At 38.9% G+C, this 19102-nt stretch overlaps 1 protein-coding gene across 1 annotated transcript in view; it reads left to right on the top strand.

Moving 5' to 3' along the window:
• The window catches only part of hspa4l (heat shock protein 4 like), a 76931-nt gene that overhangs the window by 22622 nt on the left and 35207 nt on the right, over positions 1-19102 (top strand). The window contains exons 6-9 of the mRNA XM_041192200.1: positions 9271-9404; positions 14467-14711; positions 15328-15404; positions 18157-18308. Coding sequence (XP_041048134.1) covers positions 9271-9404; positions 14467-14711; positions 15328-15404; positions 18157-18308 — 608 coding nt within the window. The remainder of the gene's footprint in view (positions 1-9270; positions 9405-14466; positions 14712-15327; positions 15405-18156; positions 18309-19102) is intronic.

The raw sequence follows: 19102 nt of genomic DNA, 5'->3' as shown, positions 1-19102 counted from the left end.
TCTACCCTGTCAAGCCCTCCTTCAGAGGTAAAAGATTAGTAGGAATGTTTAAAAAGAACAATGAATGGAAACAGTGCATTTTGTCATATTGAGAGAATATCGGGCTAGTGCAAAGCATTAACTTTAAAACACTAGTTGAAACATTGGTCATTAAAGAACAGGCCAGCATACTGCAGTCGTTCTTAGCATTTTGTAGCAATATAATGTTGAGCCAGCATTATTCCATTGTGGTGCAAACCCTAATATGAACTTAAAAATTTATTTGCTCTTGGACATATTTCTCTAGCTTGAATTATTCTAGTAAAGCAGTGATACTGAAGATTTTATGTAACTATAAAGCAGCAGCTTTGTATTAACAACATTGTAAAATATTTAACCGCAGCTAAGCCAGAATGTATTTTGCTGTGATAACTTCAAGAAGTTCTCTTCTGAAACCAGTGTAAGCTGCCACCCTTTTGGGAGAGTGTTCAGTTCTTACCAGAATTTGATTCCATGGGTGCCATACCATGGTCATGTTTCAAACATGGGGTTTGACATTTTGACAGGCCTTTTGCTAGTACGGGGGATTTATAGCTAAGCCAACTCTTTACGCCCAGTGCCTGCACATGCGTACCTGCAATAGGATAGAAATTGGGAGCACTAATCATGGTTTTCCTATAATGCATTGGTGTTGAGACCAAATGAAGGACTCTTATTGGTCCCCCAGTTTAATTCCAATAATTGGGATCATCATTATATTTTTAGTAGTAGCAAAGAGCTATTTTTGGCTTTTTAAGCGCCTTTACTTAATTCTAGGTAGCAGGGCTTTTACTTGCTTTAACCATGTGTGTGGTGATCTGCTTTTCCAATCTGACTGTGCTAAGCAGAGGAAGCAAGTAGTGTTTTTTAAACAGTACACCAATAACTGCAGCTTGGTGATTTGTTGGTCAGAAAGTTGATTGGAGCATTTGAAAATCTGGTAAAGTTTAATGCTTTCTTTTAAAAAGAGAAAGTAAAATACTTAAACTTCAGAAGGAAATGAAAAGAATTGAAAAGCATTCAATGGACACATAAATAAAAGAAAAATAAGGATGGGATAGGACACTAAAGGATGCACATGGTAAATGCATATATTGAAATCTCAGATTCTGCCATTGAAAGGCAGAAATTTTGAATAATTACTTTGCCTCAATATTTTCCAGAGATTAACAAGGTGGGCATAGTATTAGAAAAGATCAAAATGGGATTAGCCATTTAAGATAGGAAAGAGGGAGATACTAAACTAATAAACTACCCAAGCTTGGAGGATAAAAACCCTTTTCCAAATGAAGTGTATTCATACATATTAAAAAGTAGGGAAGACACAGCAGTATTACATAGGGGATGATGCTGAAAACTTGACAGATGATATAATGCCTATATTTAAAGAAGGAGAAAGAACATAACCAGGAAGCTATAGACCAGCAAACTTATCACCGGTGATAGGAATGATAATGGAATCTTACTCGAAGATGTAATAGTAAAACATCTATTAACTGAAGTTATAATAGCATGGTCAAAAGGGAAAGTCATGCTTAACCAATCTTGCTGAATTCTCTGAATAAATAATTATGTAGATGAGTGTAATGCAGTAGAACTAATGTATTTGGATTTTCCAAGGGCCTTCAATGGTACACTCATGACTGTTTGAGGCTAAAGCCAGAGAGTGTAGAGTCAGGGACAGGTAGCAGAATGGATGGTCAACTAACCACAAAACAGAAAAAGAATAAGGCTAGTTACTCAAACTGGCAAAACAGTTGGAACCATTGTTACTCCCCATTTAAATAGAGATGTATGTTCTTTTAACCAACAGAAAGGCAAACCCCTTCAGCAAAATGTTCTGTCAGAAAGCAGCAATTGTAAATGTTTACATTTTTTTGCATAAAACAGAAAAAAGTGGATTGTGCACGAAACCTGGATTTTTACTCTAGAATTGAAAGTGCAGTTTCAAAATTTATAGACAATACCAAAATGGGAGATTTGGTTAATGTTGAGGAGGATGTGATTATAAAATGCAACATATCAATAAACTTGCTGAATGGGTGTGCAATTGGCAAAATAATTTCAATATAGATAAATGTTAGGTTGTGCATTTTTTTTGTGGGAATCATAAGGCTATATACTCCATGGAAAATAAGCAAGTATATGGGTTGAGAGCACAGGGATCAGAGGTACCGATACACAAGTCACTAAAAAATAGTGATAAGAGCATTTTAAAAAACAAGGAAGCAAACCACTGATGTTCATTTCTATAGGGATAGAATTGAAAAGTAGGGAAGTTATGTTAAATTTATATAGAATCTTAGTTAGAATGGTTCTGTTTTCTGTACTATAAATAGGATAAAATGCAAAAAGAATTACAAGGGTATTATACCTATCAATAGAAGAGATGGTAGAGGTAATAGATGGGGTAAAAATTGATGGGCAGGATGTACTGTAAATACTGGCTGTCCTTAAGAGTGGATAATTCTCCTGGTCTGGATGGCTTGCATCCCAGGTTGCTGAAGAAGTGTGGATTCTTGTGTTTTTATAATGATATAAAGACACCAATCACTCATAAGGGATGTTATGGGTTCATTTATTGAGACTGGAATAAATAGAACCAAAGAAATTCATCTGCACGTTGATGGCACACTTCAGACAATTGAACGCCAGTCCTTTTATTACATGCCACTTGCATCAGTAAGTGCAGATTATAGTCCTGTTCTTACTTCATTACTACAACAGCAAAGTGACCAGCGATACAGATGCATCCTGGCACAGTATATGTAATACAGTTCATGTGAGCTTAAAAGGGAACCTGACTAACAGCCCAAAAGGAAGTCATTAAAAACTGTATCATCTGAATGGGGTATGAAATGTAGCAGCTCTTGGGACTTCTCCATGAGATGTACTGACCAGTAGCCAAGTTTGGCATCAAGCTTTAAGAAGAATTTTGCACTTGCAAATCTGGGATTTAACCCTTCTAATGTGGGTATTTTGTAAGGACAACACTTCAAAGTTGCATTTAAACATCGTGGATCATGGCATACACTCAATGATCCATCCTTCTTTGACACTCATAATTGAACTGTACCAGTCTGTGTGCCCTTGTACTCTTCTAATTATTCCATCTTTCTCCGTTTTGTCTAATTCGACCTTCAGTTTGTCTTGTAAGTGGGTGTTGCACTTAAGTGGCAGATTAATTGATGGCTTGCATTCTCTTAAGTGTAATGTTGCAACTCCCTTGAAACTGCCAATTTTGTCAACGTTCTGCATATTTCAATGTTAGATTGTGAATGAGGTGAAAGGAGTAGTTCTGACTTTGATCTGCTGTATGAGGTCTAACTAATTCCATGGATTGTTACTAGTGTGAGTTCATAGCATGCTGGTAGGCTTGCATTCACTGGGCCTTTAGTCTCCACAATGTAGAACACCTGTGACACCCAGGAGGATTGATTGCACTTGTACTTCAGGATTATAGAACCTGCACATGGAATTTGTGAACTGTTGCACACTGAAAGTTGCGCAGTAGGAGGTTTCACTGTGGCCTTCCTTATCTGTGGATACATGTCTTTTAGAATTGGCAGGGGTAGTGTGTTGGCACTTGCCCCTGTAGTTACTAACTTTCTTGGGGCAGATAATTTGAATCTTGGCCAACACCTGGAATGGTGTGACGGGACCTGTTTTTCACAAGATTGATAGTTTGAAACATGTTCATCACTCTTCATCTCATCTTGCACATTGTCGTTATTATCTTGTTTGTCAGTTACCTCATGTATGGGTTTCTTACGGGATATCGGACGGTCATTCTTATTGCTTCAAGGTACCCATTGTGTATGGTCTGTTTGATTCAGTGCATGGTTCTTTGTCACTGCATCAGCCTTTACTCTAGTGCACTGCTGCTACCAATGGCCCTTTTTCCTCAGGTGCCTTGCAGAATTGCTGGAAAGCTGGGCATTTCCTTGGTGCATGCAGAACGCCACATCTTCTACATTTCTTGCTAGGTTTATATGTTGTAGTAAGTGTGTCAACAATTGGGGTTATATTTAGAGACTTGTAAGCTTCATCGACCTGCAAGGATCGCTTCGTACTTGCATCCATACTTGTAGTTCTTCAATGCTATATGTTTTGGGCTTGTGCAGCATCTCTCTGGAACGCTTCCATGTGAGTGGAGGGAATTGCCAACTTAATTCTTCTGCTAGTTCTACGTATGAAAAGTCGCAGTACGTATCCTTCGCTCTGCATCTGCTGGTGAAGTGGTCTATGGCTTCTGTAGGCTGTTGTCGAAATGACATGAACTCTAGTTGACAAATGTGGAAGATTAGCCTTATACTGAACTGGTCTTCCAATGTAGTCCATAGCTTTTAGGGATCCATTAGGTCTTATGCTGTTAATTCTGACATGTTCAGCCTGCGTAGACTTTTATTCCCCATTGCTAGGTGAATTTTTATTGCTTGCTTGTCTGATTCAGTGAGACCAGAATCAAGGAACCATAGCTCTGTATGCTGTTTAAAGATCTTTAATTTGGAAAATAGGTTAGCTGCTTCCCAAATCAGACTGGGGTATTTTGTGAACATTTTGACAATATCCCTTTGACCTTCCTTCTCCTATAGAACCTGGGATGAATGTCACTATAGCTGCTTTTGCATGCTTTTCCTGGCTCCGTCCATTATAATTATAACCTTCTCTGGCTCGATTTTTGATTTTGTTTTTTTTTGTTTGACTCCTCGCTTGCTATCAATCTGGCCCACACCCTGGTCACTTGCCTTTCCCAACTGAGCTAACCCGGTGCTGGTCCTCTTGACGCGCTGTCCTACTCACCTCAAAGAATCTGCTTATGAGCTGTTTATTTGAGCACTATCCTGGCACTGTCTCCAAAGTTTTTCTCCACAGTCAGCATGTTGTGTTCTCAATACTCTCCAATGCTTTGAATCCATTGTGGTCTGACCGAAATGTTGAGAATTGTCTCTTGCCATGTAGCATGACATATCTTGATTTTAAAAAAAATTCATTCATGGGATGTGGGCATCCACTGGCTGGGCCAGCATTTATTGCCCATCCCTAGTTGTCCTTGAGAACGTGGTGCTGAGCTGCCTTCTTGAACTGCTGCCAGACTGAGCACATCGTTTAGAAGGAGCAGCTGAGGAACACCATGTGTTTTTATAATGATAAAAACACCAGTCGCTCAGGGGTTGGGCTCATTAATTGAGACTATACACTTGGGAACATTTATACAAAGGTGTAAAGCTTGAAGACACCAGCAACAGAGCTGTGTTTGCTCAAAAACAAAAGTGAAACTAAAACTAGATTGCGTGACATGCTTCCTTTCTAGTGATATCATGCTGCAATCCCTTAAAGGCATATTACAACAGGGATAAGGATAGCAGAAGGGCTTGCCATAATCTTAACATCTCTCCTAGATATGAGGAGCACATTTGCCACTCTCCATAGCAAGAGAGCAAGGACTTTCCTAGGAACTACAGTTCAATATCAATGGTGTGCAAGGTTTTAGAAATAATAATTGGGGGAAAAAATTAACAAGCATTTGGAGAGGTTTGAGTTAATTAAGAAGAGCCAGCACTGATTTGTAAAGGGAAGATTGTGCTGGACTAATGGATGAATGCAATTGGAGAAAGGTTGATGAAGGGAATGCAATGGATATTGTATATATAAATTTTAAGGAAGCATTTGACAAAATATCTTGCAAAAGGCTGGTTACCAACATTGACCTTCCTATTCCACATGCCTCAATGTTAGCTTCAGATCAGTTCAGAGGATCATAGTAAATGGTTGTTTTTCATACAGGGGAATGAATGATGGACAGTGCTGGGCCACTGATTTTTTAATGATATATACAAATGATTTAGATAATTTTACTGATTTAGAAATCAGTAAAATTTCAAAATTTGCAGGTGGTACCAAACTTAGTAATGTGGCATTCAGTGAGGATGGTAACAATTGACTGCAACAGGACATAAATAGGCTAGCACAATGGGAAGGCACATGCCAGACGGAATTTAATTGTGAAGTGCAAGGTGATGCATTTTGGCTTTGGGAGAGGTAATACAGACTTAGAACAGTTCTAAAGCTTGTGCTGGACACAAGGATCTGGGGCTTCATGTGCGTAGATCTTTGAAGGTGGCAGGATATAGTGAGAGAGTGGTTAGCAAAGCATATGGGATCTTAGTTCATAAAATAGGGGTATTGAGTACAAAAATGGGAAGGTCATGCTGAACCCTTATCAAGGTTAGGTTAGGCAAGCTAGAGTTTTGCATCCTGTTCTGGTCACCACACTTTAGGAAGGATGTTAGGGTCCTTGAGAGGGCACAGAGGAGATTTACCAGAATGATTCCAGGGATGAAGTATTTTTAGCTGCAAGGTTAGGCGGGAGAAGCTAGGGTTGTTCTCAAAGCAAAGGAGTTTGAGGTGTGATTTGTTAGGGGTGTACAAGATTATGACAGGTTTGGATAAGGCAGATGAGGAAAAACTGTTCCCATTAGCTGATATACAAGGATTAGGCAGCACTGATTTAAAGTTTTGGGCAAGGGGTTTGGGAGGAAGAATTATTTTACGCAGCAATCGATAATGATCTGCAACTCCCTAATTGAGGATGGTGGAAACAGATTATCCATTATTTCTAAAGGAAACTGGATGGGCACTTGAGTGAGCTTAATACATAGGTCTATGGGGATAGCACAAAGGAATGGGACTGACTGGATTGTCCTACAGAGAGCTAGCATGGTTTTGATGGGCTGAATGGCCATATTTTCGGCTGTTGTGACTATCAAAAAAGATTAAACAGGTTGGAGCTCACTTTTCTGTATAAGAGAAGAATCAGGGTAGCCTGACAGAGGTCTTCAAGTTTATGAAAGAGTTTGAAAGATGTTTTCACTTGTGGGGGAAACCAAATATAAAATGGTGACTAATAAATCCAATGGGAAATTGAGGAGAAATTTTACCCAGAGTAGTTACAATGTGGAACTTACTACCGTAAGTAAAGGCAAGTTAAATAAATGCATTTAAGCGGAAGCTGGATAAATGCATGAAGAGGAAAGCAATGAAATCGAACATTTTGCTGATGGGTTTAGGTGACGATGGATGGAAGAAGACTTTTATAACCTTATTGGCATGGACCAATTGAGCTGAATATTTCTGTTGTACATTCTACGTAATGTGTGCAAGTTAGATTGTTCTAACTAACATTCATTTTTATCTGTCTTTAAAAAAATAAATACATTTGTCTGCTTGGTATACATGTTTTAGCCTGGCATTGGGAAGGGGACATACTCCAAAGTAGTCCTCCTCCCTGTTTACCTACTTCATTCTCCCATTAAACACAACAACTTTAACTTGTGTTCCAATTTCCCATAATTTTTTTTCAAATTACGGGAATATGCCTGGAGATTTTCTTTTTCTTTTTTGGGTGGTTTCTTATTTGTACCTAATAAGGAAAAAAATACAACTTTAAAGATGAGCAGCAATTGTGCCTGAGTAGTGGTAATGGAGGTACAGACCTGCCCCTAAATTGTGTAGCTTGGAGTTGTTTCAACGTTGCTTTTCAAATACGTCTTGTATCTGAGATCAGTTTGTTGGACACAATCCATGCAGAACATTCTACTTCAGCTGTGCTTTCTTTACTTAAAAGGTGCTTCAAGTATTAAATCTTGAGATGAACAACCTGAAAGGACATTGAGAATGCACATGATAAATTCTGTGGAAGCTGATTGTCTGTTTAAAAAAAAACAGACAATTTTGTGATAGTGAGCTAATATGTAGAAATTGTACAATTGTTATATCCAATATTAACACTTTTTATTTGGCTTTATTACAAATTAAATTATAATATTTTAAAGGCAGTTGGGCTTCAAGGAAAACCCTTTGGTGATGAAACAATGCAAGTTGAATTGTACATTTTTGAATTACACTTTAAAATTTTACTAGCCCTAGTCCTCTAAAGGCAGCAGTTCAGTCTATCACTCCTGTGTCTGCGCCAGTTCTTTGGCTGAAGAATAATCTGATTCACCTGGCCTTTCCCTTTTTTCTGTAATTTTTATGTATTTTCATTTGTCCAATTAACTTGATACCTCTACTGCTGAGATCTACTCCCAGGCTGTCAAAAGTATAGGCTTATTTATGGGCAAGCTTTCATAGAAATTACAACACAGGAGGCAGTAGCAGGAGTTATGTGTACTGCCAAGAGCAGCCGCCTTTTTCTTTGCTTTCCTGTTCACTGTGGACAGTTCAATGGACTTTGAGCAACTACTGCTTCATGTATTTCAAATCAAGATGAACATGGGACTGTGTGCCTATGCTGCAGTACTCTGCAGCGCTTCACTTGCACATCGTTCAATTTGATCTACTGTATTCGCTGCTCCCAATGTGGTCTCCTCTACATTGGGGCAACTAAACGCAGACTGGGCATGACTGCGTTGTGGAACACCTTCGCTCAGTACACAAGCATGGCCCACACTTTCCTGTTGCTTGCCATTTCAACACCCCATCCTGCTCTCATGCCCACATTGCTGTCCTTGGCCTGCTGCAATATTCCAGTGAAGCCCAACGCAAACTGGAGGAACAGCACCTCATCTTCCGTTTAGGCACTTTACAACCTTCTGGACTTAACGTTGAGTTCAACAACTTCAGACCATGAACATTCTCCTCCATCTCTACTCCTTTTTAAATCCAATTTTAAAAAAAAGTTTATTTCCGTTTTAATCTTATTCTTGTTTATTTTCGTTTTTTATTTATTCATTCCTTTATCCTTTTTCCCCAACCTCCACCCTCACAGGGCCACCAATCACTTGTTTCTATGTTGCGCTTACATAGAGCACTCACCCTTGTTCTACTATTAACACATTCTTCATTATCAGCGCCTTTTTTAGGTCCTTATCACTACCAATAACAGTCCCTTCATCTTGTGTCCATGACATCTTTCTCAGTCTCTCCTTAGGTCCCATCTATCCCTGACCTTCTATCTTGCTCCACCCCCTCTTAAACAATATAAAATCCATCACATTTCTAGTTCTGTTTTGCTCTGAAAGAGTCATACGGACTCGACTTTGACTCTGTTTCTCTCTCCACAGATGCTGCCAGACCTGAGTTCCAGCATTTTTTGTTTTTACTGTAGTACCGAATGTTGATTAGCTTAATGCTCAGTGCCGCTGACGAATGATTTCTCTGCTGCAATTTAGTAATAGTCTTGACAAACATTGTACAAAACCAAGCACAAGTATAGGATTGTTAGATGTTGATCTGTTTTCTGTTTTCTAGTTGCTCTTGCATATGGTATTTACAAACAGGACTTACCAGCTCCAGAAGAGAAACCAAGGAATGTGGTCTTTGTAGATATGGGACATTCAGCCTATCAGACTTCTATTTGTGCATTTAACAAGGGAAAGCTCAAGGTTAGTCGTTTAAAAAATCTTTTTAAACCTTCTTTGATACAGATTAAAAACTAATCCTCCTATGTTAAAAAGAAAAAAGACTTACATTTACATTGTGCTTTTTACAACTACCAGATGTCTCAAAGCACCTTACAGTCCAATGAAATATTTTTGAAACGTAGTCATTGTTATAACATATGGCCAGATAATCTTTTCTATTGCTGTTGGTTGAGGGATAAACATTGGCCAGGCTGCCAGAGAGAATTTCCCTACCTCTTGTGTGCAATGGGGTCTTTCGCACTCGCCCGAGCAGGCAGATGGGTTTTGGTTTTTTTAAAAAAAATCTCTGCACCGCATTGGAGTGTTAGCCTCAATTTCTGAGTTCAAGCACTGGAGTGGGACTTGAACATAGAATCTTGTGACTGAAGAGGCAAGAGTGCTACCAACTGAGCTACAGCTGAGGCTTTGAATCAGAGGCTTCACAGTAAAAATACAGAATGTATACAGTGGTTTCAAAGACAAAGTATCAGCTGACTGCTTGTGGTCTATTGGGGCACTTTTTACACAAAATGGTTTTGCCTATTGGATAGGCAAAATAGCTTGTGTTTGGGTCAATTCATTGCATAAATATGAAAGCCAACAGGACCTTGTGTTTTTTTTTCTTTTAACATTTATTCCCTGACCCTTCTCAGACTTTGGCTGTTATCAGAAATGCTTCTGTAAGAAATAATTAGATTATGTTCTCGTAATATGCTAGTTTTCTTCCTCAATGGTTAAATGTCTGTTTCACCTTTTGTATACTTTAGCTGCCCACCATCATATTATGTAAAATCTTTCTCCCAATTTTATGTTTCTATCAAGATCAATCACATTACAGCAGGAAACCTGCAAGATACAGTTATCAGAAAAGCTTGTTACCCATCTTCTCTTCAGTCCAAAAATTGTTACACCTTAATGAATATCAATTTCGCAAAAAAATCTATTAAAATTGTCCTTCACATCCCCAATCATTCCAACAGTTGACCCCCCTCTCCCAATTGTGAGGCACATGAAAGAGAATGCAAGCTCACACTAACCTCATTATTTTGTATCTTGCTTGGCTGGCCTTATGCCATGCAAGAAAAATAGTTTCAACTGAATACCTAGCTTAAGAGCCACCAAGTTGAGTCTTGCTCTCGCCACCATCTCCACGGGCAGAATATTACACTTGGCATACGCCCGAGCATAAAATGACGCACGATGACGTCATTTTACGTTATTTTGTTCGGCAGGCGCGTGTGCCAGAGTCGGCTGCACACCCACCGACAATTAAAAGGCCTATTAAAGCCACTAACAATCTAATTAAATTCAAATCTATGCTGCCCCATCCAACCTTATGGTTGGCAGGAAGGCGAAAAGATCAAGCGACCTTTACATTTTTTAGGAAACCTCATCCACGAGTGGGATGAGGTTTCCTAAAGCAAATAAACATTAAATAAAAACTTTATTTTGGAATTAAAAACATGTCCCATCTCATGTGACAGTCACATGAGGGGACATGTTTTATTAAATTTTAACTGTCTTTATTAATTTTTTAAACACGCTTCAATCTCCGAGGCAGCTCCGTGCCTCGGAGATTGAAGCTCTCTTTCTCGCGCATGCAGGAACTGTGCGTGAGGCCTGGCTCGTTGTCGTCCTCCTGCCCACACAGGCAGCACACAGCACTGCCGCTCGTGATCCATGCAGGGCAGGCTTTAATTTTCCCGCCCGCATGAAATCGTGGTGTGGAGCTAATCTTAGGTGGCGGTAGGCTTCCCGAGCACCCCCGTCATGGGCAAAATCCTGCCCCATGATTTGGAGCCATCAGTCTCTACTGTAATGCTTCCTGCTTACGTCATGTGTTTGCATCCAGCCTCTAGCTATTGAGCACAATGTTGTCCTGGATTCAACAATTTGGCATCCACTGAGCACAGACTTGGCCTGTCTTCTGTTCACTGATTTTCAAGGTAACTCTGTACCAGGTTATCCATGTTATCTCTGGGACAGTCTCTGTTTGCTGTTTAGCCCAACTATAATGATGGATTATCCCAGCACTTTTGATGACTATTTACCAATGAAACCAATTATTCAAAATCTAGGTTGGTGTCTTCCCACATATGATGTTGAGCCAAATCTTGATTTGCAAATAACACATGAAGTAATTGTTTGAGGGTAGGTGAACACTCTGGCTTTGCGGCATGCTCACTTGTCCTGTAGGGGCCTGACTCTGTTCTCAAATGTTAAAATTGCTTTTTGAAGGAGACTTCTCCATTTGGATCTGTCCAAGGTTATTGTTTTTCCCAACGCTGTGGGGTCCAACTTGAAAGCTCTGAATTGGCTTTCAGAATGTCTTTGTATCTGTTTGGGGCATCCTATGGTACAGGTTCCTGTGCTCAGATGGCTGTAGGTGTTGGTGTGCAGGAATCCTCCATGCAAACCACATGCCTGACCAAGTGAAACTGAGCTCTGATGAGCATGCTCTTGATACTAGGTATGCAACACCTTGAAAAAACTTCAGTGTTAGGGATTTTGTCCTGCTGCTTGACGTTGCAGCAAGGTGGAATACATCTAATTGCTTTGAGATACTGATAGGTTGTCCATGTTCCACGGCCATGAGAAAGATGTGAGAACCATTATCCCACTATTACTGTGCAGGTAACTCCAGGGCTCTGGCTTACTTGTTTTTGAACCGAATTTCTGACTTCCATTACTTTGCATTGGACTTCAAGGCATGTTGCAACATCCCTGCTCCAAGAGATGGACACAGGTCATTTCTGACCATTGTGATTTACAGCCTGAAATGTCTGTCCAGTTCCCACTAACCAATGAAAGGAAAAGGCAATTGAGGTGGAGAAGATGAGAGAGAAACAGTGATCAGAAGAGAGAAAGGAAGATGGTGAGAGAAAATTAGTGTAAAAGTAGAGAGTCAGTTGCAAGAAGAGTGCACAGTTTTTCTTTTTCCTATCCACAGCGGTTAACTTTGCATAAAATGTCAATTGTAGGACTATGTCTCATTTTCCCTTGTGCCCACTATCATTGTGTAGAAGAACCCCTGCTTGGGGCTAGAAGCTAGTTGATGACCTGAACATTACCTTGACTTTTATTTATTTGTTCTGGCATGTGTGTGTTGCTGGCTGGAGCAGCATTTATAGCCTATCCCTAATTGTCTTTTGAAGTTGGTGGTGTAGGTACTCCCACAGTGCTGTTAGGAATGGAATTCCAGAATTTTGATCCAGTATAAGTGCAGGAATGTCAATATAGGTCCAAGTCAGGATGGTGTGTGGCTTGGAGGAGAACTGGCAGTTGTCCCTATGCATCTGCTGCCCTTGACATCTAGATATTAGAGGTCATGGGTTTGGAACATGCTGTTGAAGGAGTCTTGGTGAGTTGCAGTGCATCTGTAGTTGCTGCACACTTGCCACTGTGTGTTGGTGGTGGAGGAATTGAATGTTAAGGGTTGCGAATGGGGTGCCAATCAAGCAGGCTGCTTTGTCCTGGATGGTACTGAGCTTCTTGAGTGTTGTTGGAGCTGTACTCATCCAGGCGAGTGGAGAGTATTCCATCACTCCTGACTTGTAGATTGTACATTGTAGATGGTTGACAAGCTTTGGGGAGTCGGAGGTGAGCTACTCACTGCAGAATTCCCAGTCTATGACCTGCTGTCGCTGCTGCAGTATTTATATGGCTGGTCCTGTTCAGTTTCTGGTATATGGTAACCCGCCCAAGGATGTTGATAAGATCACCTCGTATTTTCACCAAGCTTGACAATTTTTAAGGGTTCTTAGCTTAGTGATATTAGACAAGCTGGAGACTGCTTGTATACTTTAATGGCCCAAAATCTTTTGCTGTACAAATAATCACATTTAGTTAGACCTTAGTACTTTTTTGTAAAGGACTTGGTTATCTGAAACTGGATTTGTAGGCATAATTAGCTTGGAGGTTTTTATGATTGATTTTTTTATTTAAAATTTATTTTTAAATCCAATTAAGCATTATATTTTCAGTCAGCCTTAAACAATGTCAATTTTCTCCTCTGCCCTCCTCCTAAAGACTGGAATTCAGTTCTTTGGACACTAGTCACCATCCAAGTCACCATCTTGCCCAAGTGACCATTATTCATGTTTAATATTTGATGAGTGTCACTAGTTTATTTGACCTTGGGACAGGGATGAGGTATGACATTGCAATTGAGCCCAATCCTGTTTTCTCCGTGTGTGATTTTTGAGCATGGGTTGCTGGATAACATCAGCAGCAACAACTGTTTCTATTTTCTCCTTGCTCCCTCAGGGTGCTGAAGTTAATGGTAGATGCCTGCTATCCTGAGCAAGATCAGCTAACTTTAAACAGACAGGGAATCACTCTTGGGCTTTCCTGATTATCATGCCTTAACTACTCACTCATTGAATGCTTTGAGCAATTAGGAAGCTATGATTCTAAATTAACTTGCAGAAGTTTTTATGCATGTATTATTGTCTGCTTAAAATACATTTAAGGTAATATAGAAACATGAAATTGGGGAGAACTTATTTTGTGTTGATATTACATTTTTTTATGGTTAGCTCCTTGAAAATTGACAGAGAAATTTGTTTGCCCTTTGATAACTTTTCCAGAAGATTTTCAGATTACTTCAGTAACGCTTTGAGTAGGGATTTTTGGGGACATTGCTCATTTTATTTGTAAATTGATAGATATCCAAACATGGAAACTGCTTTGAGAAGCTGTAGTGGAGCAATTAATTGAGCAATAGTATTCTTGGTCCAGTTGCAGTCCTGTGGTTATCTGCAGAATAAATTTTCCTAATGTGTTCAATACAGCATATGAATTCTGGTGCTGATTGAGCTTTTTTCCTGGATGCTGTTTCTAAGTAAACTACTAAAGACAGCTTTTCATTGAACCTACATTGCACCCTGTGTGTATAATATTTGTTGTATGAACTTGTCAGTATTCTAAATGATTTTGAATATTATGTAACTGTGCAAAGCTATTAGTTATTGCAGAAAGCCAAGCATTAATGCCTTTGGAACACTATCTTTGTAATGACTTCTTTTTTTCTCTCAAATTATAGGTTCTGGGAACTGCATTTGATCCCTACTTGGGTGGAAAGAATTTTGATGAGGCCTTGGTAGATCACTTTTGTGAAGAATTCAAGACGAAATATAAACTAAATGTGAAGGCTAATGGTAGAGCTTTACTCCGCCTGTACCAGGAGTGTGAGAAATTGAAGAAACTAATGAGTGCAAATGCATCTGATCTCCCAATGAACATAGAGTGCTTCATGAACGATATTGATGTTTCTGGTAGAATGAACAGGTATTTTGTGTCCTTTCATTCCAAATTGAGTTCTGTTATTTTGTACTTGCTGAATTGAAGGGAAGGAGGAAATGCAAAGGCAATTTATAACATTAAATTTTTGAAGAATTTAGATCTGTTGTCATAGATCAACCTGAACATGACCTTTCTTATAACTAACTCAGACTGCATCTCCCACAAAAGTCACTCTGCCAGGAAAGATTGGATGGAGTGCATTACTGTAGTGAGATCTTGGCCAGTTTCTACTATGTGCAGATTTAAAATTTGTTGCATTGTTAACATACCTAAAAGTGGCTGTATCAAATGTATAATGGAAGTTTATTGTAACTAAATTAATCAGTTCCAGAAAATTACATTGTTAATATGTAATGGTGGTGGTTTTATTTAGAATGTTAACTATTTGCAGCTTAGTCTTAATTTCCTTGAGTATCTTCTTAGCTTGTTATATATCCTTGCTGAAAAAGGATGCCTATATAAGATACTTGGTTATCTTTTGGAATTGGTCATCTCTTCTCAAATTTTTTTACTCAACTAAAAATATTCATCCTATATGCATTGCTTAAAATCTCTTGGCAGCAATGTGATATGTTAGCCATATTTTGTTTTTCTTTTCCAGACCACAGTTTGAAGAACTTTGTGCTTCATTTTTAAGCAAAGTGGAGACCCCTTTAAAAAGCATAATGGAACAAGCCAGTAAGTGACCTCCTTAAAGCTGGTAAACTTGTAACTCTGTACTTCAACTTTACGTATAAGAGTCATGAGCATTTTTTTTTTGCCAAGTGCAATAGGAATAGTGGATTGGGATAAGTCAATCAGGATGTGAAGGTGCAATTCAGTGCCCATTTAAGTTGTGTATTCCACCCTAATTTTTATAATGGAAATTGTCCATGTGAACATGCCATTATTACTCTCCTCTGTCAGCACTTTGAAGTTAAACTTGGAAGTGTTGTTTCAGTAGCTGTTGGATGATCAGTTCCCAATATCCTTAAGTATCATTTACGTTGTTTTAAGATTTATTCCTACATAGATCTGAATTGTTTTAATAGTTGACAGGACCATCATCATTCACATCCCTTTTAAGTTTCATCTGGCATTCGATTGTAAAGGAGAGGGGTGAGATTATTGTAAATTGCGTGGAGGGTCCTGTATTTTCCACAGCAGAGCCAAACAATAACCTACTTGAAATGTACTTTATGGTGCATGTTTCCTGAACTCTACTCTAATCCTGATAGTTTGCTTGAGGCACAGCTCTCAATTTCTTCCTGCTTCATCACCTGAACTCTTGCTACGCTGTCAGATACCCAAATACTTGTAGTAAATTGATAATGCGAACCTCTGGGAACTCTTTATAGATTTTCATTCGAAAACTACAATGGTAGCTTGTCACTTTGGCTTTAGAATAGTTTGAATAAATTCATTTGAATAATTTATAGTTATTACCCATTATCTGTTGAAGATGCAGGCATTATACAGGCAACGGAAGTTATATTATGCTTGAGACAGCATGCACAAGTTTAAAATATCTGTAGTCATTTGGTGGTACATAACTTGAGTATTGCTGGAAAAAAAGATACTTTTTTTGTCAGAGAATTTCATCTTGCATTCATCAGGACAATTTGCAAGAAAATACCAATATCAGGGGAAACAACACACTTATGCTGTATGAGAAGAGTGTTGATTGGTTCACAAGTGGACTCTGGTAGAGGTGTTACCATGGAGAATGCACCACTTGACAGTTAACTGCCAAGCAAGAGTCAGGCAGCATGACTCTGGTCAAGACATTGCCCTGGCGAATGAACCGTCTGGGATTCAAATTTGCCAAAGACTAGGAACCAGGTTTATAACACTGAGTTAAATTCAGTGAAATCTGGCAACAATTAAAGCAAATAAATTGTAACAATATGTTCAATATTGAATAGAGAAAAAATGGAAAGCATTTTAAAGGAGTAATGCTGACAGTAATAAATTCATATTTATAATTTGGGTCATGATTGTTTTGTCTGTTTGTTGATTCTAAGAAAAATAAAGGATAAAAAATTTCTCCAAATCCTGCAGCAAGAAAGAGGAAGTGATTCACTTGGGATGAGTTATCTAAACTTTAAAAAAAAGTTAGAATGATGATTAGAGAGGAAAAGGGAGACATGGGGTGGGAAGTGCACACTAAGGCTACTCTTTTGGTGGGATGGGTTGGGGGGAGTGCGGTTGGTTGGTGGGTGGACGTCCATCCTAGCCTTGGGGTTGTTAAAAGTTGACATGAATGTGTGTAAAAAAGTGGATGAACTCGTTGGAATTGTCAAGCTGTCAAAGTATTTAAATCTCTTGGCATGTAGCTGTTTAGTGCTTGCTATTTCACTGTCTGTTGACATAAGCGTGAGGGTTATCATTATGGGATTTGTGCTGCATGACTGATTCCACAACTTATCACAGTGGGGTACCTGTCAGTTCAGTTTGATTGACAGCTCCAAGTGATTATAAAGTCTTTGATTTGGGGCTATGAATACAAAAATTTGTTTTTATAAAGGATTAAATAGTTGAAGAAATTTAAATATAATGACTGGTTTTTTAATTGATTGTTTTTTTAAAATAGTGAAATCCACAATAGATACTTAGAACTTTATTTTAATCTCAGTATGGGCCCTGAGATCTGCCCATGGTGGATACTGGGTGAGTTGACATGGAGGGTGTAAAGGCAAAAGGTGGTGGTTGGGTATGGTTTGGCATGAATTAGCATTAAATTGGCTACAAAGGGCCATGGGGATGGGTAGAGGAGCGTAGTTTGGTGTGGGGGGCATGAGGTGGCATGGGTTGGTATGAATTGGGGGTGGTGTGTGTGTGAGAGTTGAGGGCTAGAAGGCTGTTTTTTTGTTTGCTCTGTAGCTGGGACAAAGTGCTGGAACACAGAGGCCAGCCTTTCAGACATCCGCCTCTGTAACAGGCAGGCCCTGTGGCTGCCCCAAATGTTTCTGGCATCTGCGAGCCAAACTCCTCTTAATACCCACTCCCCGGAATGAAGATCAGGCCATCCAGAGTGCTTTCTCCACAAACCTGACTCGGGAGTCAGGAATTTCCTAACTCTGCAATCCTGACTTTGGAATAAAAATTAAAAGACTTGTAAGCTGCAAAATCAGTGTTTCAAGCACCAGTGTGATTTTTATCTGGCTGAACAATCCAAAGATACGTTTGGAATGCATTCGCTGTGCTTATGCAGATATTATTTTAAAACTTTTCTTCCCCTTGGGTGTGTGTATAATATGTCTACTTCAAACTGAGCATGACACAAGCCCATGCTTAGTGAAATAGCATTACTGCAACTTAAATAATTGTTGATCTCAGATCAGTGCACTCTGCTAGAAAATAAATACTTTTCTTTGTGTTAATCCATTGTGTAAAATTTTTGTGCACTGTGAAATGTGTCCTGTTAGTAGTAACTGTGTTTTAATTATAGAATTGCAATTTGAAGACATCTACTCTGTTGAAATTTTGGGTGGGGCAACAAGAATTCCAGCAGTGAAAGAAAGAATTGCAAAATTCTTTCACAAAGATTTGAGCATGACACTTAATGCAGATGAAGCTGTAGCACGAGGTTGTGCATTGCAGGTAAATTTCTGGCTCATGTTTGATCATGTATAAACTGATGAAAAATGGATTTTTCTTCTTTTGTCCTTAAACACATCTTTAGCTGCTTTTGAGGTTGGAATCCTTTTCGTTATTACTGTATCATGTATGTCAACAGTCATGTTCATTGCCTTGGTAATGGGGGAAATTGAATAATCCACACATTATAAATGGTAAATAACAGACTTATCAAATTGAACACATGCCTTGGAATGTATTTCTGAAATTTAAGTCAGCTGACCTGTTCAGAAAAGCAGGAAAGTTAGGAAATATTTCAAATTATCATGCATTTACAATAAGAGTATTTAAGTACTTTACCAGTTGCATGGTTTGAAAATCCTCTTCTTCAGAAGAATTGTGTAAGTGGTTTCTATCGGTGATCTTTGTTTTAAGCTACTATGGGGGCATCTATCAATAGCTTTCAGTGCAGTACCTACCAGAGATTCCTGTAATCAGTCTAGTTTACCAATAACTTTTCTTCTAATATGTTAGTAAAAGCTCTAATCTAAGTTTAGACCTACAGGTTGTTAGATAAAACCTTAATAATCAGTACAGAAAAGGGGTAGGAATCAAATTCTAAATGTTAATCAATCCATATGGGCTATTGGAAAAAGATGTAGTCCGGCGTTTTAGAGGTAGGACAAAGGCTATTAAGGGAATTGAACCTGTCTTTCCATTGTCAAATTTGGTCAGTTATGCTCTAATAGGAAAATAATCCAACTTGCTATTTTGCCAAGTTATCTCTCATTGCTTTTCTTTATAACTGTACTAAGAGC

This window comes from Carcharodon carcharias, chromosome 1 (assembly GCF_017639515.1).
Source record: "Carcharodon carcharias isolate sCarCar2 chromosome 1, sCarCar2.pri, whole genome shotgun sequence".
Taxonomy (NCBI): Eukaryota; Metazoa; Chordata; class Chondrichthyes; order Lamniformes; family Lamnidae; genus Carcharodon; species Carcharodon carcharias.
The sequence above is the reverse complement of the archived record's forward strand: the minus strand, read 5'-3'. Positions and strand labels throughout refer to the sequence as shown.